The sequence below is a fragment of the Lachancea lanzarotensis genome, scaffold LALA0S08 (assembly GCF_000938715.1).
Source record: "Lachancea lanzarotensis genome assembly LALA0, scaffold LALA0S08, whole genome shotgun sequence".
Taxonomy (NCBI): domain Eukaryota; kingdom Fungi; phylum Ascomycota; class Saccharomycetes; order Saccharomycetales; family Saccharomycetaceae; genus Lachancea; species Lachancea lanzarotensis.
This window is the reverse complement of record NW_019212886.1, coordinates 598,070-621,120: the sequence shown is the minus strand read 5'-3', so window position 1 is coordinate 621,120 and position 23,051 is coordinate 598,070. Positions and strand designations below refer to the sequence as shown.

Here is a 23,051-nt window from a genome sequence, read left to right as displayed (position 1 = left end):
TCAAGGATGCTATAATATATGTAGAATAAGGTATCGAAACCGTAATACGCGATGAGCTTGATAGTTAGTTTTATTATGAAATTTCGTGTTTTTTACTGTTGAAGGCTCTCATAGAGCTAAAAGCTTGATCTCATTGTATTTTAATTGTCGGATTTGGCCGGGGTGCTTTTTCCAATCTTTCTCTGTCGTCGATTTTGAAGAAACGGAGTTCTCGGACATTCAGTTCGCGAAAATGTGGACCATATTTAGAACTTAGACAGTATTAAAGTTTGTACATTAACTTTGAAGTAAAAGGTGTTTTGTTTCGCGAGATCTGCCACATCCTGTCTTCGCTTTCTGGTTGTTTACTTTCCCGAAATCATCAAAATATCCAAAAAACGTCAGAATAGTACAAAGTGATAACAACATTCAGAGAGAAAGTTATTCGATAATGAAAAGGGTACTACAGCCCGTGAGTGTGAGGTGAGTTTCAAATGTAGGCGTAAGATACTGTTCTCAAAGAATGTAAATTAAATAACGGCTCCGGCTCCGACGACTGAACTAGAGGACTGTAAAAATCTCACACTCGTAGAATTTACCTATGAGAGAACAAAAGATAGGAATGGGACTGAATGGGACTGCGAGTGAAATAACAGTGGTCGAGAACCTGAACCACTAATGAACGCGGCGCGTACCAGTATCCTATTTGAGCTTTTTTCACTTTTACTGACATTAGTCACGTGACATTTCTTTGAAATGGTTTACTTTCTGAACAACATGTTAAAGTGACAAGATTTGAGAAGTTCTAAAGCATTGTGCTACTTTAAGATCTGAAACGTTCTTGAGGACTGTCAGAAAATTATTTCAGTCGCTCTATCACTGAAAAATACGGTTAACTTTCATTTCTGCAGATCATCTATCGTACAGAGTTACTTATTTGGTGATAATTTGGCTCATGTTTATGTATACATCCTCATCGGATCAAACTTCAATCTTTCTTCGTCCACAGCACCACGCCTCAAAGTCGCTCCATCAGATCCCTCACGGTGGTTACTGGTCACCGCCCGTCACCGCCCCATCTTACGCGTACTGTGCCAAGAAAATCGCGACGAAAACGGTGTGGTTTTTGCGTAAAACAACTTTCATTTCTAGCCATTTCAGTTTGTCTCAATATCGGGCTTCAATCACGGCAAGCTTAGCAATTTGTGGCCCTTTCGAAAGCTTGAAAAACGTCTGTTCTTTTATGCTTCAATATTTTGTTGCCAATGGACCCACTTCTGTCGTCATTGAACGAAAAACAACTTGAATCCGTGGTCTTCGATCATGGAAAGGCATTGCAAATCGTCGCTGGACCTGGAACTGGTAAGACTAAAGTTCTCACAACGAGGGTAGCATACCTGCTTTTAGAGAAAAGATTGAATCCAAGTGACATTGTGATCACAACATTTACGAAAAAGGCAACTATGGAAATGATCGAACGTATTGGGGTTCTGCTCGAAGGAACTTCAATAAACCCGAAAAGCTTGTGGATAGGAACTTTTCATTCAATCTGTGCCCGTGTTTTAAGACAACACGGATGGAGAATAGGACTCCCGAAGGATTGGAGGACGTTTTCTGATAGTGATACTGACCCCGTTTTTGCGAAACTGGTTGATAAAATGCCAGACCAAATACGAGACCACGCCCACAGATACGACAGAAAAATCAATCTTTTAAGACCCAATTCCTCTCGTGACTGGGTGGTTCACCCGGCTGCAGTAAAAAAAATGGTTTCGTGGCTGAAATCTGAAGGCATCACCGCTGAAGAGTACCGCGCCCGAAATGATCACGATCCAGCACTCCTTCACTTTTATGACCAGTACCAAGCTGAGCTTACATCCCAGCATGCATTGGATTTTGACGACTTGCTTCTTAATGCTTTTAAATTACTTGCCAAGCAGAGGTGTCTATCGAACATAAAGCATGTACTCGTTGACGAGTTTCAAGACACAAACAGTATCCAATTGAATTTAATGTACCTTTTTGCCCGGGGCAGTGGGTCCCGCTCACAAGGCATTACTGCCGTTGGTGACCCCGATCAAAGCATATATGGATTTCGCAACGCTCTCGCTGGAAATTTTCAAGATATGATAACACACTGTCCAATTCCCTGTTCACGTATTGTTTTGGTGGAAAACTATAGGTCGTCCCAAAAAATTCTTACCACAAGCGAGATGTTAATTAAACAACAGTTAACGGGCCGTGAAGACCGACTTCCGCTGCGAGCTCAGTTTGACAGCAGTTTTCCTCCTGTCTACATTGAATTTCCTGCAAAATTCTTGGAATCGAGAGCTCTTGCTCGCGAAATTTTATACCTCCGCTCCTTGCCAAACCTTTGGAACTATAACGACTTTGCCCTTCTGGTGCGGCACCGTCGACAAATAAGGCCACTTGAGACCGCACTTATTGAGCACCGCATTCCCTACAAGATTGTGAATGGACGTGCGTTCTGGGAGTTGAAGGAAATAAATGGGATGATGGATCTCTTGAAGTGCGTCTACTCAGATTTCGAAAAGAATGCAATTCTTCGTGCTCTACAATACCCTGCCAGAGGACTAGGCGCTGCAACCGCCAAAAAGCTAGAAACAATTGTTAGTGAATACGATACGCCGTTTTCTGCAATGAAATCCGTAATCAGTGGACCTTGCAAGTTCGAAATTCCAACAAAGGCTGTTTCGGTCATCCAAGAGTTTTTGACGCTTATCACTGGCTGCAGAGAGCTTCTCAGTTCCGCGTCTGACTTTCAAGTAATAAGCACCATTTTTGATGAGCTTTATGAGAAATCAGGATTGCAGCATGAATATTTGTACGTGGACGGTAAGAAGAAGGCTGATGTGAATTCACAAGGTGATCCAAATTTTGCAAACAAGCGGCATCTCAACATACAGCTTTTGAGAGAACACATCGCCAACTTTAAGCCAATGAACGAAGATCTTGCTCAAAGAGATGGACCCGGAGATGACAACCCCAAAGGCACTAAGGAACTCAACATACACGACGTGCTTAGGGAATTCATCGACTCAGTCAATCTTTTCTCAACCGAAACAGAAGTTGATGAGTCTCAGATGTCAAAAAAGCAGATACAAGAAAAAAAGAAGCGAGAAGAAGAAGGTTTCGTGACCATTTCAACTATTCACGGTGCTAAAGGTCTGGAATGGCCTGTAGTTATGATACCTGGATGCATTGAGGGTGTCATACCGTGCGTTTTCAATAATAAAGACGATACAGACGATAGTGAAAACGACTCTGAATCAGAAGGTGCTAAAACAAGCACGACTTCCAACAGTCCGAGAAAAAAGAGGCCAAAAACCAACGAAGGATCTCTGGATGAAGAAAGACGGATGTTTTTTGTTGCGCAGACCAGAGCCAAATTTCTGCTTTATCTTACAGCGACTTCCAGCAACGACTCAGAATCAAAATATGAATCCTCTAAACCAAGTAGGTTTCTTACCACTGATCTGATTAGCACCATGTGTCAGGAGCAAAAAATGTTCGAGACGATGGATTCTATTGAAAAATTGTACTCTGCAGTTGGTAGATTATTGCCGTCAGAGACTTCTTCATTCTCCATAAATTCATTGATCAAGGATTATGCCAGCTTCATTAATTTTCGACGGGAACGAATGATGTGGAGAGGTAGTACTGTGATCGATACTGCAAGGCTTAAGCTAGACGAGAACACGAATCAAGCCCCTACCTCACATGGCATAATCACAGCTGCGACGTATTTGAAGACGTCATCATCAGCATATTCCGGCTCAAACAAAGCGCCCTATCATTCCTTAACGCCCAGAAACCAGGCAACGACTAGAACTACATCAGATCTTAGCGCCTTCTCGGGTCAGCGACTTGCGCCGTCGCATTCACTTTCTAGAAGTTTTTCGAATGATTCGGCGCCTGCTAAGTCATATGCACCCAAGAACTCACCGTCTAAGGTTAACAAAAGCCAACAATCACATTCATTTGCTCCTAGGCCTGAGGTCATCTCTACAAGTCCAACTACATCAATTCCATCGAATAAGATTTCGGTGGATGTAAGAAAAAATGGGTCACACCGCGAAACTCAAGGTCTTCCCACCGTTATCAAGCGAGCTGGTCGCAAATATAGGAGAAAGATAGTTGCAGATTCTATTGACTTGGGAGATGCTCCTTGCGGTACCGATGAACCATTCACACCTAGAGAGACGCTCAACAAAACTACAGAGAACAGTAAACACGCTACTGATAGGGGCTCATTACACAAATCGAAAACTCCTTTCAAAGCTGAAGAGGGAGTCGATGTTGCTGGCGGGACCGGCGCGAAACTAAGTGGTGCAATTCCAACCACAGGTAGTAAACGACTCAAAAGCCCCGAGAAGAGTTCTCAAAAGAAGGTCAAGCTAGAACCTCTCAACAATGGACCTGACATTATGTCAAGGCTTACCAAGGCGAAGAATAGGTCACTTGAGCCGAAGGACACCGTTATCATCATTGACTGAGTATCTTTCGGAAAAACTGTATATGCATAAAAGACTAGAGCTTTATAGAAATGCCTTTCTTTAACAGTATAGCTGCCGTGAATGCTAAAAACGAAGCATAGGCGATCAAAATGAGGAACGCTGTCACAGGTGATACATCAATAGTCGGGACGGACATGTTTATCAGACCAGTGCTTACGTTGGCCAAAAGAAACAGGAAAAGACCGTTCGAGTTAATGGCGTCTAAAGAAGTTGGAATTCTGTAGTTTGAAGGTCCGTTACCAAACAATGTGTCCACAACACAATAGAGAGTCAATGCAGCAATATTGTAAGATGCCACCCATACAACATATGGAAGATTGGCAAAACGTCTTGAAATGTTGAAAGGATGCCACGCATATACCGCTTGCGCAAAAGCAATCGAAATGAATGACCAAAGAAGTAAGCCGCTTAGTGGTCTTTTGGACGTCAGCTTGTCCCACCCGCTAAGATTTTTGGCGTTACCGACAAACATATTGGATGGATTGTACATGTTATTCTTTGTAACCTTACTGACCAGTGTGTAGAAACCAGTTGTCTGACCCCATAGAAAAATTGAGCAGTAACCCACAAACGAGACTAGTCCTTCTCTGTTGGCCTCCACTAAAGTGCGTCTGGGTGAGTTGATCAAAAAACCCAAGAAGCCTTCCTTACGAACGATCAGCAAATCGCAAGCGAAGGACATAGCTACTGCAACCACAATCCGAGGAACATATGCGGTGACCACGTCGATTGGAATCATCGCCAGAGGAAGCAGCGCAAGTGTAATAAAAAAATTCCAGTGAACACCATATTCGGTGACATGCTCCTGGTACTCCAGATTCTTGACAAAATAAAGTCGTAGCAAGCCGAGTACCAGAATACTTGCACTGGACTTGAGGGCGTTGGTAATTTTTTGAAGGAGGCTGACCTTCCTTCCGGTGATCTTAGCTTTTAGGAGTGTTCTCGATGAAACAACACCGTTACTAAAGACGAAAGATCCAACTCCTAGATCCATAAGAGAGGTTCCCCAGGTCTCCACTTTTGCAAATCGACGTGGAAATATCTGGAAGTCTACAGCCAGTATGGCCAAAACAGTGATTACCATCATTCCACCTCGATAAGCTGTAATGAATGGCCGTTTAACGAGCTGCACCTCTGAAGACTCAGAATCCTTCGATTCGCTACGTTTATGGCTTTTGGCATTGTCTTTCTTCGCTCTTGGTTTAGATAGTCTACTACCCAACCAATAGATCACAGACGGTACCAAAATAAGAATGTTCAAGCCCAAAGGATTGTCAGAGTAAATTGTAATAGCAAGCAGAAGTCCTCCCCAGTTCAGTAAAAAGTCAATCACGTAACCCACCTGGAATGAGTCCTTTGTCGAGCTTGTCAGGTTCCAGCAGAAATAAGCACACACAGCAGTAGATGTAACCCAGTTAATTTCTTCAATTGAGCCACCGCTTAAGCCTGTGACAAAGTCCTCCTTCCTCTGCTTCAATTCAGGCATTCTTGAGCTTCTAAGACCTCCTTGGTCTTTGTCTTTTGGTCGAAAGATGTGTGGTGACTTCAGTAACTTTGAGATGAGTTGTCAACTTCTATCAATTACAGTACTTAAGGCTGAAATAACGACAATCTTAACTGCAGAACTATAAGAAAGCTGGTTCGATAAGCTAAACTTGGTATTCTGTAGCACAGTTATCTATATAGACTGGAAATGTAGTTTTCAAGTACCGATCTCGCGCATGTTTTGACGAGTAAGCCTTTTAGCAGGTACATGGGATGTAGTCTTGTGCTGGGGCGATCCATATGTCACTTGAGTGTGGGAAGTCGCCTCTTCCTTTTCTTCTTCTTCAGTGGCCGAGTCGGAAGAGTATGCTTCGTGGTTGGGATTCACTTTGCGTGCCTGGTCTGAAAGCATTCGGCCCCAGCTAGAAGACCTTTGAATCGGCTGAAGCGACTCTGTTGGTTTTAGTTTGGGTATTTTGGGTACAGAATTTTTGTCTGAAGCGCTTGGCAAGGGATCTAGATGCGAATGCGAGCGTTTGGGAATGCTTTTCGGTGTGTGGGGATCAGGAGAGACGTTATTCAAACGAGCAATTATCTCGCTTCTGCTTTGTCTCGATGGTGAATGACCAGCTGGTTTGAGCTTTTTGAGAACCTCATTTCGAGTCGATATTGAAGCAACTGGAGACGACGAGTTTGGTTGTATACTGCAAATCTCAAGATATAGCTGGTCTCTGTCGCCTTTTGGGCACGATATGCACCAGTTGACATCATTTAGATGAATTTTAGCGGAATCCTTTTTCAGTAAGTGCAGTTTAGACGCACGTTTGAATATTTCCACAACAAATGCAGCTGTAACAACAGGAATAGCGTGTCTCTGTTTGACGAATTCGATTTTACGCTTCATGGAATTACGGTGGACCTGATTTGGCTGAACGGTGCGGCTTTGTACAAACATTGAAGCATACTGGTTTTTCCACAACGGATGCGTTTCGTGAATGCTCGTCAAAGCACCCAAATTTATGATCAAAAAATCCGTTTCTTTGCTTAAGGTTTCGTTGAGTCGCAGCCCTGCTGAATTCAAAGATTCCAGCATTTTCGTAATATGCAGTAGCTCAACACCTTGAAAACCTGTTATTGCCACATTTACCGTGCTTGACTTGTGAGTCTGAGAGTGCAGACCTTGTGACGCATTTATTTTGAATTCCGAACAAAAGGGGGCGCACCATGCGTCGGGAAGTAGTGATTTCTTGTAATGTAAACACCTCTCAAAAAAGAACTCCGTTACAATGTTCTGGAAAGTGTTCCCCAAAATATCCAGATTTGGTATGGATAGATTGCTGGGTACCACCAAAGATGACCTTTCTGGAATATTCATTTCAGGGAGGTATTCGTAACATTTCCCACCATTTTGAGTGACAATGGATTCCACTATAGCCTTTTGCCTCGGTGAAAATTGTACTATATAAAAAATCTGATGTTCCAAAAGTCTCGGTACTTTCGCCTTCGATATGGTCTTAGTTGTGATTTGAACTTCGTTGTGAACTGCACCAGGATTGCTGGCTTTATGCATGACGCTGTTCCAGAGACGATTCCCTTGAGAAGAGAATTTATCCAGAACGTTACGTTGATTCAAACTTTGGTCCACTTCTTCGTGTGAAGGTGGATCACTGCTCGAGTTTTGACGGAGCAGCACTTCGTCCCAACATGAACATGCACCTTCTCCAATAGCATCGTAAGCGGCCGTGACAGTTTTTTCCAGCAGGTAGAATGCAAAATCCAGCAATGCACCTCTCCTGTGACAATCGACAATCCATTTTGGATGAACTATGGGTAAACCTTGTAAACGGGCTGCATCTACACGAGCTCCTTGAGAATGATCTGTTATGAATACTGTGGGGCGTGCCCAGTGACTTTCCTTGACAAAATGACGTGTATTACAGGAATGAACTCCCTGCTGTATGCATAAAGTGTCTAGTTTGTCGAGACCAAGTTGTTCATCACGAGTGTTGTTGATTCGGCCTATAAACACCACGAAATCTTTGAGTGGACCTAACTGGTATCTCGAAAACAACACTTGGAGCATGCGGTCTTTGGTGTTATCAAAATGAGAGTAATTCGAATGTGATTCCATACTAATATCCTCACCTGTAAGCCATAAATCGTAGATCGTGTCTATAGCTCCTGCATCGACAAACGCCATATCTGCACGGTGTTGTACGGCAAACCGATATTTGTTGGTTGCAATGCTCCCAACGATCAATACGTTAACAGTTTTGGTCAAATCCCGGGAATATCCACCGCCCAGTTTCGTGATTTTACGCGAGACATTACGCGATGTTTCTTCTGGCAAGGCGGTGGGACAAAACGTAAGACCTTTGAAGGGTTTTTTCATGCCAGAAGGAAACAGGGAGCACTAAGGGATCTTGTATTAAGCTAGAGAGCCTGCTTGTGAGACGGCTTTGACAATACTTCAGAGTTTTCTTGCGAGAAATCCGGTAAGTTTTCATGCTTAATGTAGTTATAATATATGGTTGAGTTGAGACGTAGCTGACGATATTACACGGTGAATATCTAAAAGGTTAAAGTTTGGCCCGGGCTGTATTGAAAGAGGACATCGGAGTAGCTTACAGTATTGGGGATGGTATTTCGAGATTATTTTGAGAGTTTTAGGTTCTGTTTTGGGTTTCGTTCGGGCGAGGAGAGAAACACGTGATCTGGAAGAATGAGATCCCGTCAAGTTAACCGTGTCAGATTAACGGCTCAGTAACAAGTATTTGATGTCCTTGGCCCACTAACCACCGGCTACATGAAGCTAACGATAAATTAGTCTTTTGTTCACTGGAAGGGCGGAAGTTAGTAAAGTTTTTTTGAACTCTAATGGAGTACCAGCTTTACATTTTTTGCAAACTCCCACCTTTCCCTTTGCAACATGAGTCCAAACACGAATAGCTTCATCCGAACAACACGAATAGTCCTCGAAATTTGACGAAGAGAGACAAGACAGTGCATTGTTTCTTTCCATCTCAAGAACAATGGCTTATGCAAGATTATGTCATTCTTCAATGCAGGACCCTTACATGAGTACATGCACAAATCTAATTAATTACAGATTCCTCTATCGTTTTATACGGTCGGTCCAACGGAGGTTTCGTCCCCTTTTTTTTTTTTCCCCGAAACCCCGGAAAGACAAGTTGAAAAGAGAAATCAACGGTTCGAAAGCAAGAACAACAACACAATTGACTAGCGTATTAAACCATACATACACTCAACACAAGTGACTATAACTAACACACTCTCGCCTCTATACTATTCCACTAAAAACCGCTTCGTTGTTCTCCCCCTTTATATCCGCGACAATTGTACACACGATTATATCCTCGGACTTTAGTATACCCTTTTTAATTCCTCTTGGCATCTCGCTCGATACGAAAAACCCTTGTTTTTTTCGTCGACCCCACACTAATGGAACGGTGACCTGGACAAGCTTAAATCAAGGAATGGCCGGGTAGCACTACGGCTCTTATATATAGCGGCCCGGTCCGAATCAACTTCGATCAATGGAACGTTTATACTGTCTTAAACCTCAAACTATTCTACAGCAGACTGTTCACCAACCGGTCTACAGCATTGTTGGTGAAAGCAGAATCCGACCTTTCAAACAACTGTCTTTTGAAATATTTGCGCACCTTTTAAGTAGTAACAATAGATAATATCTATAGTTCAAGTAACAACGAGGCCCATCAAGATACTGCCACGTTTTACTCAAGAGCGGGAATTCATATCGCTCTACAAAAACTTGTTTCCGGTAGCTACACCTGGCGTGGCGCTGAAACAAATAGTACGGCCGGTAGAACAAGCTTTTTAGCAACGAATGATCGGTATCCGAATTACTTTGAACACTTCCAGTTGAAGAAATTGGTGAGTCTCTTGCAAAATTTATTGTTTTTACTCTTTGGATAATTCCGCTATGCAAGAAATGTCATCCGAAAGTGGTGCAGTTTACGGTCCTGTTGGTACTGCCACCCAAACAGCATCCAAACGGAAGTACGGCAGCCCAGCAATTCGTAAAGACACGCAATTGCTACTTTCCAAAAATTCGCGTTTGTCACAGGCGTGCGATCGATGCAGGATGAAAAAAATCAAATGCGACGGCGCCACGCCATCTTGTGCAGCTTGCACCAAAGTTGGTTTTCAGTGCCGTCATAGTGATACGCTTTCCAGAAGAGGAACCCCGAAAAATTACACTGAGGCACTGGAAAAGGAAGTGGTACGTTTGCAACAGCTGGTTGCAGAAACGAAAACCAAACCCACTTTGAAAATAATCAATGAAGAGCCCACTCGGTGCTCCCCCAAATCACCTCCAATCAAAGATTCAAGACCCAATGCGTTTTTGGAACTTCCATTCATCAATGATACTTTTCACCAATACGAAAATCGTATCATGGGCGATGGCCAATTCATGGGACACGCAACATGGGACGTTTTAGCTAATTCAACGTCAGATTTGTCAATAGACGTCTTGCCCGATGAGGACGATTGGTTATCTCGGTATTTGATCCAGCAGTTCCAGCTTTCGCACGATCTAATCCCCACGGTGCTGCTGTCTAAGTACCACAATGACGCAATCCTGTGCGGAAAGCAAATCCGAAGATGCACAGCTCATTTCCTCGAAACTTCGATGGCACTGGTACCCGTCTTGAACTCTAGTTCGTGGGCCAATGAGCTTGCCAGAGTTCCACATTCTAAATCTGTGCATCCCACTGTTCTTCTCGCGAATATATTGATATGCCAATGGAAATGGTCGTGTTTCAGCGATGACGCTCTTTTCACCGCTTCGAAAATCGTTTGTTTGAACTCTTCTCAACCTCTTCACCGGTTACAGTGTCTACTTTTGGCGGCGTTCTATTTCATGGGTACTCCCAGCGCAGCACTGCTAACAAAAACCTCAACTGCGCCTTTCGCATCTCAGCTGCTGAAACTAGCATACGGTGAGATGACAAATATGGGTCTCTATGTTAACAGCCATCGGCTAAACCCTGTTCACTCGAGTGCCAATCTCAATCACACCGAAAGATTGACTACTTTTTGGTGTTTCCAGTTTCTGGATTCGTGGTGGACGTTAATACAAGGCGTTCCAAAGACCAACTTCACAAGTGACGAATTTTCACCACCTAAACTTTCAGCATTGAACAATCCGAAGCTTAAGCCGTTCGAGCTATTATTGGACTTTATATTCGGTTGCCTCGACGGTTGTAACCTTTTGAAGGCTATATCTCGCGGGGGAAGCTCCCATATGGTATATTTATTGGAAACATTTCGCAAGCGAATGGTGCATTTCAATCTTTACCACGACTTGAATGAAGACGATCTTCCAAATTTGTTTGACTCGGTGACAAAACTAGACCAACCTTTGGCTACTGAAATACAACTCACATTATTTTATCTAGTCGTCTCCCTACTAGCGCATATCCAGTCTTTTGATGCGGCGCTAGCCAAGAAAGTTACTTTCCAACCTCAGCAAGATAACATGGAGCCAAGCGTCCCAGTGAACAACTCAGACTGTCGCGAAAGATCTTTCAGGATTCTTGCCACTCAAAGAGAAAACGCATACGAGATTTTGACATTGTACTATTTCGTTATGGTCGACTCTAGTGACAGCAAACCCGTGGCGCCGTCACAATTGAAACCTCTGCATTTTCTACCGTGCGATAATCTCGGCGTAATAAAATTATGCCTACAGACTTTGGCAGCATGGGCTTCTTCAAAGTTGGCAAAGGGCAGTCCTGATTATGATACAATTTTCCAGAGATGCCAGCGAACTGTTGACGCCTGGTGTAGCATCTGGTATCTTGATGAACCGGGAGACGAGCTGCTCACACGTTTGCAAAAAATATTCCAATTCAATCTCCAGACGCCTTTACAGAAGAAGAATCAGCGTTTCGACAAGCTACTGTACTTGCACTCGGTGAAGTTGCAAAATAGGCGGATACTGAAGCAAAACCAGTTTAGTGACACCGCTTCTAAAACTCAATTAGAGGACCCATTCAACAGCCTTTACGGTATGGACGGTATTACAATGCAAGTACCCACTTCAGAGACCATCAGCGCTCTTTTCAATCCAATTGCGATGCAGGAGGAAGACGAAGGCTATGCCGAAGATGATGACGAAGACGATGAACCGTTTTTGGAAATTCCCATAAGCAAGAGAAGGCAGCCTTACTTAAAGCACGATACAGTTCCCAATCCAGAATTTGAGCATTCCCGTTCCAGTTCCCTGTTCGATAATCGTCAGTCTGCACCAATATCTAAGAGATTTTCCATTGATGGAAACGGCCAACAGACAGATGTCAACGTCTTACGCAAAAAGGATGATTCCCTAAAAAGTCGAATGGGTCTTGGTGACAAGTGGCCTTCTGAGCATTACTTACTCGTGCAGGAGTTACAAAAACCGTCCCCGGCAGTAGGAACACCTCGATCTTTGGCTGATTTACTTTGTCCAAGCACTGAAGTTGTAATACCAGCACAGGCCAATAAAAGCTCTCAGGTTCCAATAAACTGAACAGTTGCGCTCTCAACCCCGAACAGCAATCGTCATCAAAAACAGGAGGCTTGACGGTCACTTCCTGTTGACACTTTCGATTTTACCTCCCATCATCACTTTATATTCAATCAAATAAATCTATGATTATCTATGATTATCATTGCAAACAACTATTCCGCCTAGCTCACCGTTCTTCAAACTGAGACAAGTGAAAACGCCCAATGCCTTGATCTTGCCATGTTTCGCAAGAGGTTAAAGCTAAAGTCTGGAAATGCAAATGAGCTGACAAAAGGCACCGGTCCTGGTGGCGGTGTGAAAAGTCAACGAAGGAAGAAACCTAGTCTCATTGATAATTACGAAGATGATGAAGAATTTGAACACAATCTGAATTCAAAGCCACAGGAAGGTCTTAAAAGAGCATTCAAGAAGATTAGCTCAAATGATATACCGTCTAGTGCCGCTGAGGTGGATACCCAGTATGAGATTCCCTATTCGGCTCCAGCAAGGCCCCAGATATTGAACCTGGAGAATATGAGTGAGGAAGAGCAGAATGATGAAGATTTCGACACGAGTGCTTCTGATTGGAAAACGGTACCCTCTGAGTCTGAAATTGAAACTATCAGGAAGAGAAGGGCGATCTTGCAGGAACAGCAGAGTGATTATAGCGGTACCGGTTTCTACGCTTCTAAAGGGAAAATGACGTCGAAAGAAAACGAACGCAGCTACGTCAAATTGCTGAGCCGTGACGACAAACAGGACTTGCTAGATGTCATAGGTGATGGCCGAAAAGTGGATCAGGAAGATTCGACCACCATGCCAGTTGATACTTTACCGAGCGGATTCGAAGATAGCAGATTAGCTCTCAGTGAGGGAGAGCTCCAGAAGGATGAGATGGATCGGAGAAGAGCAATACTCAGCGCCATCAACGATGCTCACGTTGAGGACGAATGGGAAACGCAGCAGATTGGCAAGACCGATAACAATTCTGTAGCTGTAGCGCTGCCGATTCCGTACCAAGGTAAGATTGATCTCGAATCAGTTGTTTCTGCTCTACAGGACCATACCCTCAAAGTCCAAGCTAAGAAGAAGATTCTGGTAGCCCGAAAAGTTTCTTTGGAAACTCAAAAAAATGAGTTTCTTCGAGAAAAGGACGAAATGGTCATTCAACTACAAAATCTCTCCGTTATTTAGCCCAGGAACCCTGAATTCAGAGGTCTGAGGTCGATGACAGCAATCTGCACAGCTCGATGACGGCATGCTACACAGCTTATTGACTAAAATGCGCAATGCAAAGCATGCAAGAACAAGAACAAATATGCGATCGGGCTTCTTTGAATTCAAAGCGGCAATACAATACTAAACGAATGCTACAATATCTGGGCGTATCTGTCTGAGAACGTCGATCGATTGTTGATGTCCCGGTCAAGCTTAAAACTAGTCGAATTCTGATCGTTATCTACGCAATGGTGAAATAAGCTAATAATATGGGTGAACTAATAGAAACCTATGGTAGACCATAATACACATTACATCGGTCGACTGTAAAACAAAACTTATCAACCGCCATGAGCTACTTCAGGTATGTAGGAAGAATCAAACTTTTTTCATTAAACAAATCACTAACCAAAACGCGGGTTTAGAGAAAGCAATGGCTCGTTGAGAGGACTAGCGCTCGCTAGATTATCGCGTAATTCCAAAGGTTCTGGGACGGCAGATTCGATAGAAAAACTACTAGCCTCGCTGCCAGTCTCTTATTCTTCGTCAGCAGCAAATTTAAATTCGATTCCTTTAACTCTGGATGAATTGGAGGTTTTGCTGGCAATCTGCAGCTCAGTACCGTATGAAGAACTGCGGGCTCGTTCTATCCTGGAAAAATGCATTTTCCCTTATTTTCTTGCGTGTCCTAAACAGAAGTTCACAGACTACGTGATTAGTAAGTACAAACAGCGTAATCTCAAGCATCCATCTGAGGTTTTATGCTTCGAATTGGCAAGATTTATCATGAGATCAGCCAGAATGTTTCCACAGATTCAACCGGAAATCCGCACAGCCTGTGACAAATACTTAAATGAGATTTCAGAAAATCTCTCCCTTGGCGGCCTGCTCTCGTTTGCTGGTTTTTTGGAAGCTTTAGTATTTGAAAACGGTAACGTACTTTCTTCGACTTTGTTAGCCAAATTGAGGAATCTAATGACCGAAGATTTCTTTTACCACGTTGAAGTGGCCATTCGATCATCTGTGAATAAGGACATTCTGATTTACTACCTTGATCGCAATCGGGAAGTTTCCTCGCTACTATTTTGCGAGTTAATTGAAAGACTACAGGTGACACACGCATGTCGGTATTTGGGAGTTCCTGTGGGCACTGGTTTGGACGAATATCTGCTTGAAATTCAACGTGTTAAAGTAGGAAGAACAAGAGATGTGCGAATCGACGAATTTGAGGCCAAAATTCACGAGCATGAGGACGAATTCCTGGAAATGTGTGCCTTCTCATTCAAACAAGTAAATCAGCTTGAACAAGGCGCAAAATATATCGACTTGTCCAGTCAGGGAAGGCTGGAATATGCTTTTGCGTCAAAAGCGTATCTGCTTCAAATTCTAGCTGTTGGCATTTTGGTAGACTATGAAGTGGATGAGTTTACTGAACTTGTCAGAGACTCTCTGGTTGACTTACCAACAAACGCACATGCTGTGAACTCGAAATTATGTGCAACAATCATCAACGTTGCTTCTCTGCTCAATTACTACACAGAGGCAGTTTCTCCAGATTTGCTGCGCATTTTTCCATTGCTGGTCTCTACTAAGTCCCTACCAAACCAAAAAATTTCTGCCCTCTCAACAAGCTATGCAAAGGGATTGGTACCCCTTACCGAGGATGCCATTGTTGGAACAATATACACAATTAACAATTTACTAGCATTGGCTCAGGACGGACTTCCTGGAACTACTATGAAAGGGCGGCGTTTAACTACAGCTTTGGGCAGTGAGAACAATTTTGATCGTTTGATATCTTCCAGGCCTACCAGATCTAGCACTGTGGGAACCTATCAATCACTCCAAAAGCTGAAAATCTCAGTCACAAAACCAACAGCGCGCCACACCACTAATCAGGAGACTGATCTTTCTTCAAATGGAAATGGAACTCACGTCATTGATATGCATGATGAGCTATTCCAAAACGTAATCACCGCAACGACCACCATTGCAGCGATTTACAATGACCAATCCATTACAGCGCTGACGATCACAATTCTAACACAAAAATACGGTGCTGTGTCACCAGCATTGGATACAAAAATATTGGCGGGCTTGGCGCACTTGGCATTGAGAGTGAATAAGTCAGAGTTCAATTTTCTAATGAAGTTTTTCCATTCTGCTACAAATCATGCTCTGGAAAAAAAGGATGCCAGAGTTATGAAAAGTATTATCGCAGCTCAAACACTTCTCTCTCGGCAACTTCTTGCAGAAAAGCCTCAAGGTCCGCTTTACAAGATTTATCTAGGCTACCTTCTAGATGCGATTGTTGCACGCGGGGATGTTGATCGCTCAGAGCACCACAGATCCCATACTGAAATATCAGAGGTGGCCGATCAAATTGCGATTTATCTCAAGCCTCTGGCTGCACTACTCCCTAAACCTGGCCGTGGTCCAATAAATCTTGACCAAGATGAGACCTTAACTAACACTTTCAGAAATGTCTGGTTTAACGCTACAGTACACGGATTTTATGGGGAAGCTTCTTTGACAAAGGAGTTTTATGAAGAGCTTCTAACGATTGCCTATAATTCACCACCACTTGCTTCCGACTTCCCGGCGGTGAATCGAGAAACATCATTCGAAATGAATACCATTTTACGTCGTGGTTCCTCGAACCATAACGTGAAGCAGCAAAAGAATATGTTGTCTGAGTATTTACCCATCAATTCTGTGCAAGCAAGAACGCTCTCTACTTCAAAAATCATGTTTTTGGCTGCTACTTTACTGGTCGAGAATTTGAGGTGTGAAGCGGGCGACTGTTCGAAGGCTTTGCTGTACTGTTCTGATCGGTCGATTACAAAGAGCAACCTTGACAAATTTGTGGCGTCCATCTCAACTTCAATGGTTCAAAAGTACACAAAGCTTGCCATAAGAGGCAGCACGCGCATTTTTTCTGCAGAAATGGTGGCCAAACAACTGACCAATTTCATTCTTCTCCTAATCCACAGAGACACCGCCCTTCAAGAAGCAGCATTCGCCTGTTGCGATAATTTCATTGAAAGAATACCATCGAGTCTTTGTCACCAAGATCCGCTATACACTTTACTTGATTTATTGTCAATGCTTTTTGATAGCGTTGTTGCTTGCGAGGCAAACAAGCACGAAGTCATTTTTGATTTTACTTTGAAACATTCCAAACGCAGAGTTACATTGCCCGACTCTTATCATTGGCGAACGCTGACATTGGAACAGGTACAAAAGTACGCAACACGTTGGGTTACAGTCATATTGAAGACCGCCAATCAAGATGTCAAGATACTGTTACAGTCGTATATCTCAGATTTGAGCGCTGTTCAAAGATTAAATGGAGTCGAATTTGGCGTATCTTTTGCTCTTGAAATGGCAGCCAAGATTTTACCGGTAGATCGGGACTTAGCAAGCATCACCAAAAGCGGTTACCGTAGGCCTGACAGCATTTCTGGGTTTCTTTCCCAGCACGCGTGGAGATCTCGATTCATGAGAGATCAGAGCGTTCTGTCGTCTTATCACGACATCGAACAAGAAAGAGGCGAATTAAAGAGCAAGATTGAGTGTGTCCTGGCTAATGGCACAACATTGAATTACAATGATGTCAGTTCATTCCTTGACTTATCGGCTTCACTTCTGGCTCTGAAAAAGGGCAATACAGCGACTTTGGTGTATGATATTGTCAATATACCTTTTCAACTGTTCACCTCAGATGCAGTTAAAATTGCTACTAATGTTTGGCTTGCGGTAATGAAGGAGAGAATGGATGTTTCTTATTTACTTCTTGCCGAAATTGCTAACTGCTGGGCTTATTCGATTGATAATGGCGAAGGCTTATTTTCTACGGAGCATAACCTAAAGGCTGAGGAATACAACATGATGGAGTACTCTCCTTACAATAAAAAGGAGATCAATGTGGCAGCTCACAGTGCTAGCAAGTCATTGCAGCCCCATGTGCTCATAACAAGGTTTTTCACATCTCATTTCGAAGGGACCCTGTTTGATAGCGTGCATCTCTTACAAATTTTCACTCAAATCTGTCTCAACGGTTTAAGAGCTTTGAAAACGGCAAGTTTACATCCCTTTGCCAGAATGGCTAGAAACGAGCTTGTTAATTTTGGTATTTTGGTATTTGCCAGCAATGTCAAACACAATACGCGTCAAGTTCCTGAATTAGGCAAAGCACTCATTGATGGTGCTTTGAGTTGGTTTGAAAAGCCCAAATCGTGGCCATTTGGAGCTAACGAACTGAAGATACGGGCCGACCTATCCATGCTCGTGGAGATATACAAAAAGTTCAAGGACAATGAACAGGCGCTAAATGGTTACCGCGGACGAGAACTTTCGCTTTTACAATATTTCCTGCTAAGTGAAATACACACAGTCGAAAGCTGGCTGCGTCCATTGGCAAAGCCTTTAGATGACTTAAAGCTGCCAGTGGATTTAGTTTCGTTTGCATTCAAAAAAAGCCCTTCTTTAGCCATTAATTTGGTTGAACGTTATCCCTCAAAAAAGGCATCAGAATCGCTGGAGCGATTGATCGTGGAAAACCCTCTTCTTTGCGTGCACACTTCAAGGACACTGGAATCATTTTTGACAGGCACAAAAAGTTTCCACTATGCCCTGTACTGGGCATCAACGAATCCCTTGCAGTCCATCAATCTGTTTTTACCACAATGGGCTAAGAATACCTATGTCGTGCAGTACAATGTAAGAGCGCTCGAATCTCATGACGTGAATCTTACTTTCTTTTATGTGCCCCAGATTGTGCAATGCTTGAGATGTGACCCCTTAGGGTACGTTGAGCGCTTGATCATTGACACCGCAAAGATAAGTGTCTTGTTCTCGCACCAAATCATATGGAACATGTTGGCCAATAGTTATAAGGACGATGAAGGCCAAATACCGGACGACTTGAAACCCTGTCTAGACAAAATTCAGGATAAAATGACCAAAGCGCTCAGCGCTAAGCAAAGAGATTTTTACGAACGCGAGTTTGACTTCTTTAACGAAGTAACTAGCATTTCGGGTAAACTGAGACCATACATTAAAAAAACAAAAGCCGAGAAAAAACATAAGATAGACGAAGAAATGGCCAAGATTGTTGTCCGCGATGGTGTGTATCTGCCTTCAAACCCAGATGGCGTCGTGATAGACATCGATCGGTTGAGTGGCAAGCCGTTGCAAAGTCATGCGAAGGCGCCTTTCATGGCCACTTTTAAAATAGAACGGATGGAACATGATCCCGAAACAAAGGAACGCCATAAGGTGGAAAAATGGCAAGCGGCCATTTTCAAAGTCGGCGATGATTGTCGGCAAGACGTTTTGGCGTTACAGTTAGTTTCTGTTTTCCGAACAATTTGGTCATGCATTGGACTAGACGTTTATGTGTATCCCAACCGTGTGACCGCCACAGCGCCAGGATGTGGTGTCATTGATGTGCTACCAAACTCCATCTCCAGAGATATGTTGGGGAGAGAGGCCGTTAACGGGTTGTACGAGTATTTCATCACCAAATTCGGACATGAAAACACAGCAGAGTTCCAGCGTGCCAGACATAATTTTGTGAAATCGCTTGCTGGATACTCGGTGATATCGTACTTGCTGCAATTCAAGGACCGACACAACGGTAATATCATGTACGATGACCAAGGACACTGTTTGCATATCGATTTTGGCTTTATCTTTGACATTGTTCCTGGCGGTGTCAAATTCGAGGCTGTGCCTTTCAAGCTCACCAAGGAAATGGTGAAAGTCATGGGAGGCTCCCCCGATACCCAAGCGTATCGGGAATTTGAAGAACTGTGCATAAAGGCATATTTGGCGGCACGCCCGCACATGAACATGATTCTGGAATGCGTTCGGCCAATGTTGAGCAGCGGACTGCCGTGTTTTAAGGGTGAGAAGACCATGCGGAACCTGGAGGCGCGCTTTTCGCCCCATAGGACTGAACAAGAGGCAGCTGAGTTTATGCTGGGTCTGATTAAGAAGTCTTACGAGAGCATTTTTACTCGAGGCTACGATGAGTTCCAGCGTTTAACGAACGGCATTCCTTACTGAAAGACAAGAGAAGGATCATACACCATGACGACTGTGAAAGTGCAAAGGCTTGTATAAACGAAACTGGAGGTATCCATCCATCTATACTGTACTATACTGTACTATACTGTACTATACTATACTATACTATACTATACAGAAGAACAAAACAAATTATTATGTAAGCACTTTGGTCACGTGTAGTCAGTGATCAATTGCGATCTCGGCTCCGATTTTAACATCACCTGATTCTCGCGTGACGTATGCCGATGTCGGCTCCGTTCTTTCCGTCCAAAAGTCACACCACACGGATCTTCCTCTTATACAATCTATTTTTTTTAAAAACTTCTCGGTCATTGTCGGCTCCGTAAGGACCCCTCCCCTCCCAGCCTTTCTGGTCATGTACCTATATGAATCTTAAATCGATCCGGAAAAATTGAGAGTATAAATAGCTCCAAGGTTTTTGAGATACTATACCCATACTTGAACAACAACTCCTTGTTTTTAACCGCTGTAAGCAAGTTTCCTCCATAAGAAAGCGCCCCGGTCAAAATGTTGTCAGCGCGCCGCATTGTTCAGAAACCCTTGGCCCGTGGGTTGGCCTCGGTGTCGAACTTGACTAGAGACTCCAAAGTCCACCAGAACTTGTTGGAAGACCACTCTTTCATCAACTACAAACAAAACGTGGAAACCCTCAACATTGTGAAGGGAAGACTTAACAGACCGCTAACTTACGCGGAAAAAATTCTGTACGGACATTTGGACAAACCTCACGAACAGGACATTGAACGTGGTGTCAGCTACTTGAAGCTACGTCCAGACCGTGTGGCGTGTCAGGATGCTACCGCTCAGATGGCTATTTTGCAGTTTATGTCTGCTGGCCTTCCACAGGTGGCCAAACCGGTCACCGTACACTGTGACCACTTGATCCAAGCTCAATTGGGCGGTGACAAGGACTTGAAAAGAGCTATCGATCTTAACAAGGAAGTGTTTGACTTTTTGGCCACTGCCACTGCCAAGTACAACATGGGATTCTGGAAGCCAGGTTCCGGTATCATCCACCAAATTGTGCTTGAAAACTACGCTTTCCCAGGTGCTTTGATCATTGGTACCGATTCTCACACCCCTAACGCCGGTGGTTTGGGTCAACTAGCCATTGGTGTTGGTGGTGCCGATGCCGTGGACGTGATGTCCGACCTACCATGGGAACTAAAGGCCCCAAAGATTCTCGGTGTCAAGCTTACCGGTAGAATGAGCGGCTGGACCTCTCCAAAGGATATCATTCTAAAATTGGCTGGTATCACCACCGTCAAGGGTGGTACTGGTAAGATTGTCGAGTACTTCGGGGACGGTGTCGACACTTTCTCCGCCACCGGTATGGGCACGATCTGTAATATGGGTGCCGAAATCGGTGCCACGACTTCGGTCTTCCCATACAACCCATCAATGGTGGACTACTTGAAGGCCACCAGACGTGGTCAAATAACCGAATTCGCCGACTTGTACAAGCACGATTTGTTGTCCGCCGACAAGGGTGCCGAATACGACGAAGTCATTGAAATCAACTTGTCTGAGCTTGAACCATACATCAACGGTCCTTTCACCCCAGATTTGGCCACTCCTATCTCTGCCATGAAGGATGTTGCGCCAAAGAACAACTGGCCATTGGATGTTAGAGTCGGATTGATCGGTTCCTGTACCAACTCTTCTTACGAGGACATGACCCGTGCTGCCTCTATCGCCAAAGACGCTGCTGCCCACGGTTTGAAGGCGAAGTCTTTGTTCACAATTTCTCCAGGTTCCGAACAGGTCAGAGCTACCATTGCTCGTGACGGTCAATTGGAAGCCTTCCAAAACTTTGGTGGTGTTGTGATGGCTAACGCCTGTGGTCCATGCATTGGTCAATGGGATCGTCAAGACATCAAGAAGGGTGACAAGAACACCATTGTTTCTTCTTTCAACAGAAACTTCACATCCAGAAACGATGGTAACCCTGAAACTCATTCTTTCGTTGCTTCTCCAGAAATCACAATTGCCATGGCTATCGCCGGTGACTTGAGATTCAACCCACTTACCGATAAATTGAAGGACAAGGACGGTAACGAGTTCATGTTGAAGCCACCAACCGGTGTTGGTTTGCCACCAAAGGGCTACGATGCTGGTGAAAACACCTACCAAGCTCCTCCTGCCGTGCGTTCGAACGTTGAAGTCAAAGTTTCTCCAACCTCAGACCGTCTGCAACTGTTGGAACCTTTCGACGCCTGGGATGGCAAGGATCCAAAGGACTTGCCAATTTTGATCAAGGCCTTGGGTAAGACTACCACTGACCATATCTCTATGGCTGGTCCATGGTTGAAGTACCGTGGTCACTTGGAAAACATTTCCAACAACTATATGATCGGTGCTATCAACGCCGAGAACCAAAAGGCTAACTCTGTCAAGAACTACTACACCGGTGAATATGCCGGCGTTCCAGACACTGCCAGAGCTTACAAGAAACAGGGCCAAAAGTGGGTCGTTATCGGTGGTGAGAACTTTGGTGAAGGTTCCTCTCGTGAACACGCTGCTTTGGAACCAAGATACCTAGGTGCTTACGCCATCATTACCAAGTCCTTTGCCCGTATTCATGAAACCAACTTGAAGAAACAGGGTCTACTACCATTGAACTTTATCCATCCAGAAGCCTACGACAGAATCAACCCAGATGACCTAATCGATCTCGTTGGTGTTACGGAATTGGCTCCAGGTAAGCCTATCACTTTGAGAGTCAAGCCAAAGTCTGGCGATGCTTGGGAAACTCCTTTGAGCCATACCTTCAACAAGGAACAGATTGAATGGTTCAAGGCTGGTTCCGCTCTAAACAAAATGGCCGCTGGCAAGAACTAATCCTTGACATGCAACCATCCATCCATCCATTATAACATTTGATTCGGTTAGGCTAAGTTCTGACACGCTGTCTGTCCAGCAACTATTTATTACTATTATATCATATTTATTCATTCATATCCATTGTTTTTGGTACCTATGGAAGCAGAATTCAAAACGATCATCGAGGCATGAACCCTAACGTTCCCTCTAAGCTTGCTCTCTTGCCATTTCGTGGATTCATGGTATATTTCCTGTATTCACGACATCTTCCTGTCTTCTAGTCAAATTTATGAATATTACTATATATTTATTACACACCTTAAGTCAAGTTCACCCGTCTCTTGTATAAATATCAGGGCTAAGCTTCATGAACT

The 23,051-nt window shown here is 43.8% G+C and overlaps 7 protein-coding genes across 7 annotated transcripts; 5 read left to right on the top strand and 2 right to left on the bottom strand.

Moving 5' to 3' along the window:
- Window positions 1–1,244: 1,244 nt before the first annotated feature.
- On the top strand, window positions 1,245–4,496 carry SRS2 (LALA0S08e06810g1_1; the record flags this gene model as incomplete). Its single annotated transcript, XM_022771234.1, has 1 exon — window positions 1,245–4,496. One exon carries the CDS (start codon window positions 1,245–1,247, stop codon window positions 4,494–4,496), a length of 3,252 nt encoding a protein of 1,083 aa, XP_022629834.1.
- A 34-nt stretch (window positions 4,497–4,530) lies between these two features.
- GWT1 (LALA0S08e06788g1_1) lies at window positions 4,531–6,003 on the bottom strand (the record flags this gene model as incomplete). Its single annotated transcript, XM_022771233.1, has 1 exon — window positions 4,531–6,003. The coding sequence occupies one exon, from the start codon at window positions 6,001–6,003 to the stop codon at window positions 4,531–4,533; it is 1,473 nt and encodes a 490-aa protein (XP_022629833.1).
- Window positions 6,004–6,219: 216 nt separating this feature from the next.
- On the bottom strand, window positions 6,220–8,394 carry DPB11 (LALA0S08e06766g1_1; the record flags this gene model as incomplete). Its single annotated transcript, XM_022771231.1, has 1 exon — window positions 6,220–8,394. The coding sequence occupies one exon, from the start codon at window positions 8,392–8,394 to the stop codon at window positions 6,220–6,222; it is 2,175 nt and encodes a 724-aa protein (XP_022629832.1).
- Window positions 8,395–9,969: 1,575 nt separating this feature from the next.
- SIP4 (LALA0S08e06744g1_1) lies at window positions 9,970–12,561 on the top strand (the record flags this gene model as incomplete). Its single annotated transcript, XM_022771230.1, has 1 exon — window positions 9,970–12,561. One exon carries the CDS (start codon window positions 9,970–9,972, stop codon window positions 12,559–12,561), a length of 2,592 nt encoding a protein of 863 aa, XP_022629831.1.
- A 219-nt stretch (window positions 12,562–12,780) lies between these two features.
- Window positions 12,781–13,734, top strand: NTR2 (LALA0S08e06722g1_1; the record flags this gene model as incomplete). Its single annotated transcript, XM_022771229.1, has 1 exon — window positions 12,781–13,734. The coding sequence occupies one exon, from the start codon at window positions 12,781–12,783 to the stop codon at window positions 13,732–13,734; it is 954 nt and encodes a 317-aa protein (XP_022629830.1).
- Window positions 13,735–14,108: 374 nt separating this feature from the next.
- STT4 (LALA0S08e06700g1_1) lies at window positions 14,109–19,830 on the top strand (the record flags this gene model as incomplete). The annotated part of the gene is made up of 2 exons (XM_022771228.1): window positions 14,109–14,122; window positions 14,184–19,830. 2 exons carry the CDS (start codon window positions 14,109–14,111, stop codon window positions 19,828–19,830), a joined length of 5,661 nt encoding a protein of 1,886 aa, XP_022629829.1.
- A 531-nt stretch (window positions 19,831–20,361) lies between these two features.
- Window positions 20,362–22,695, top strand: ACO1 (LALA0S08e06678g1_1; the record flags this gene model as incomplete). Its single annotated transcript, XM_022771227.1, has 1 exon — window positions 20,362–22,695. One exon carries the CDS (start codon window positions 20,362–20,364, stop codon window positions 22,693–22,695), a length of 2,334 nt encoding a protein of 777 aa, XP_022629828.1.
- Between the last annotated feature and the right edge of the window lie 356 nt (window positions 22,696–23,051).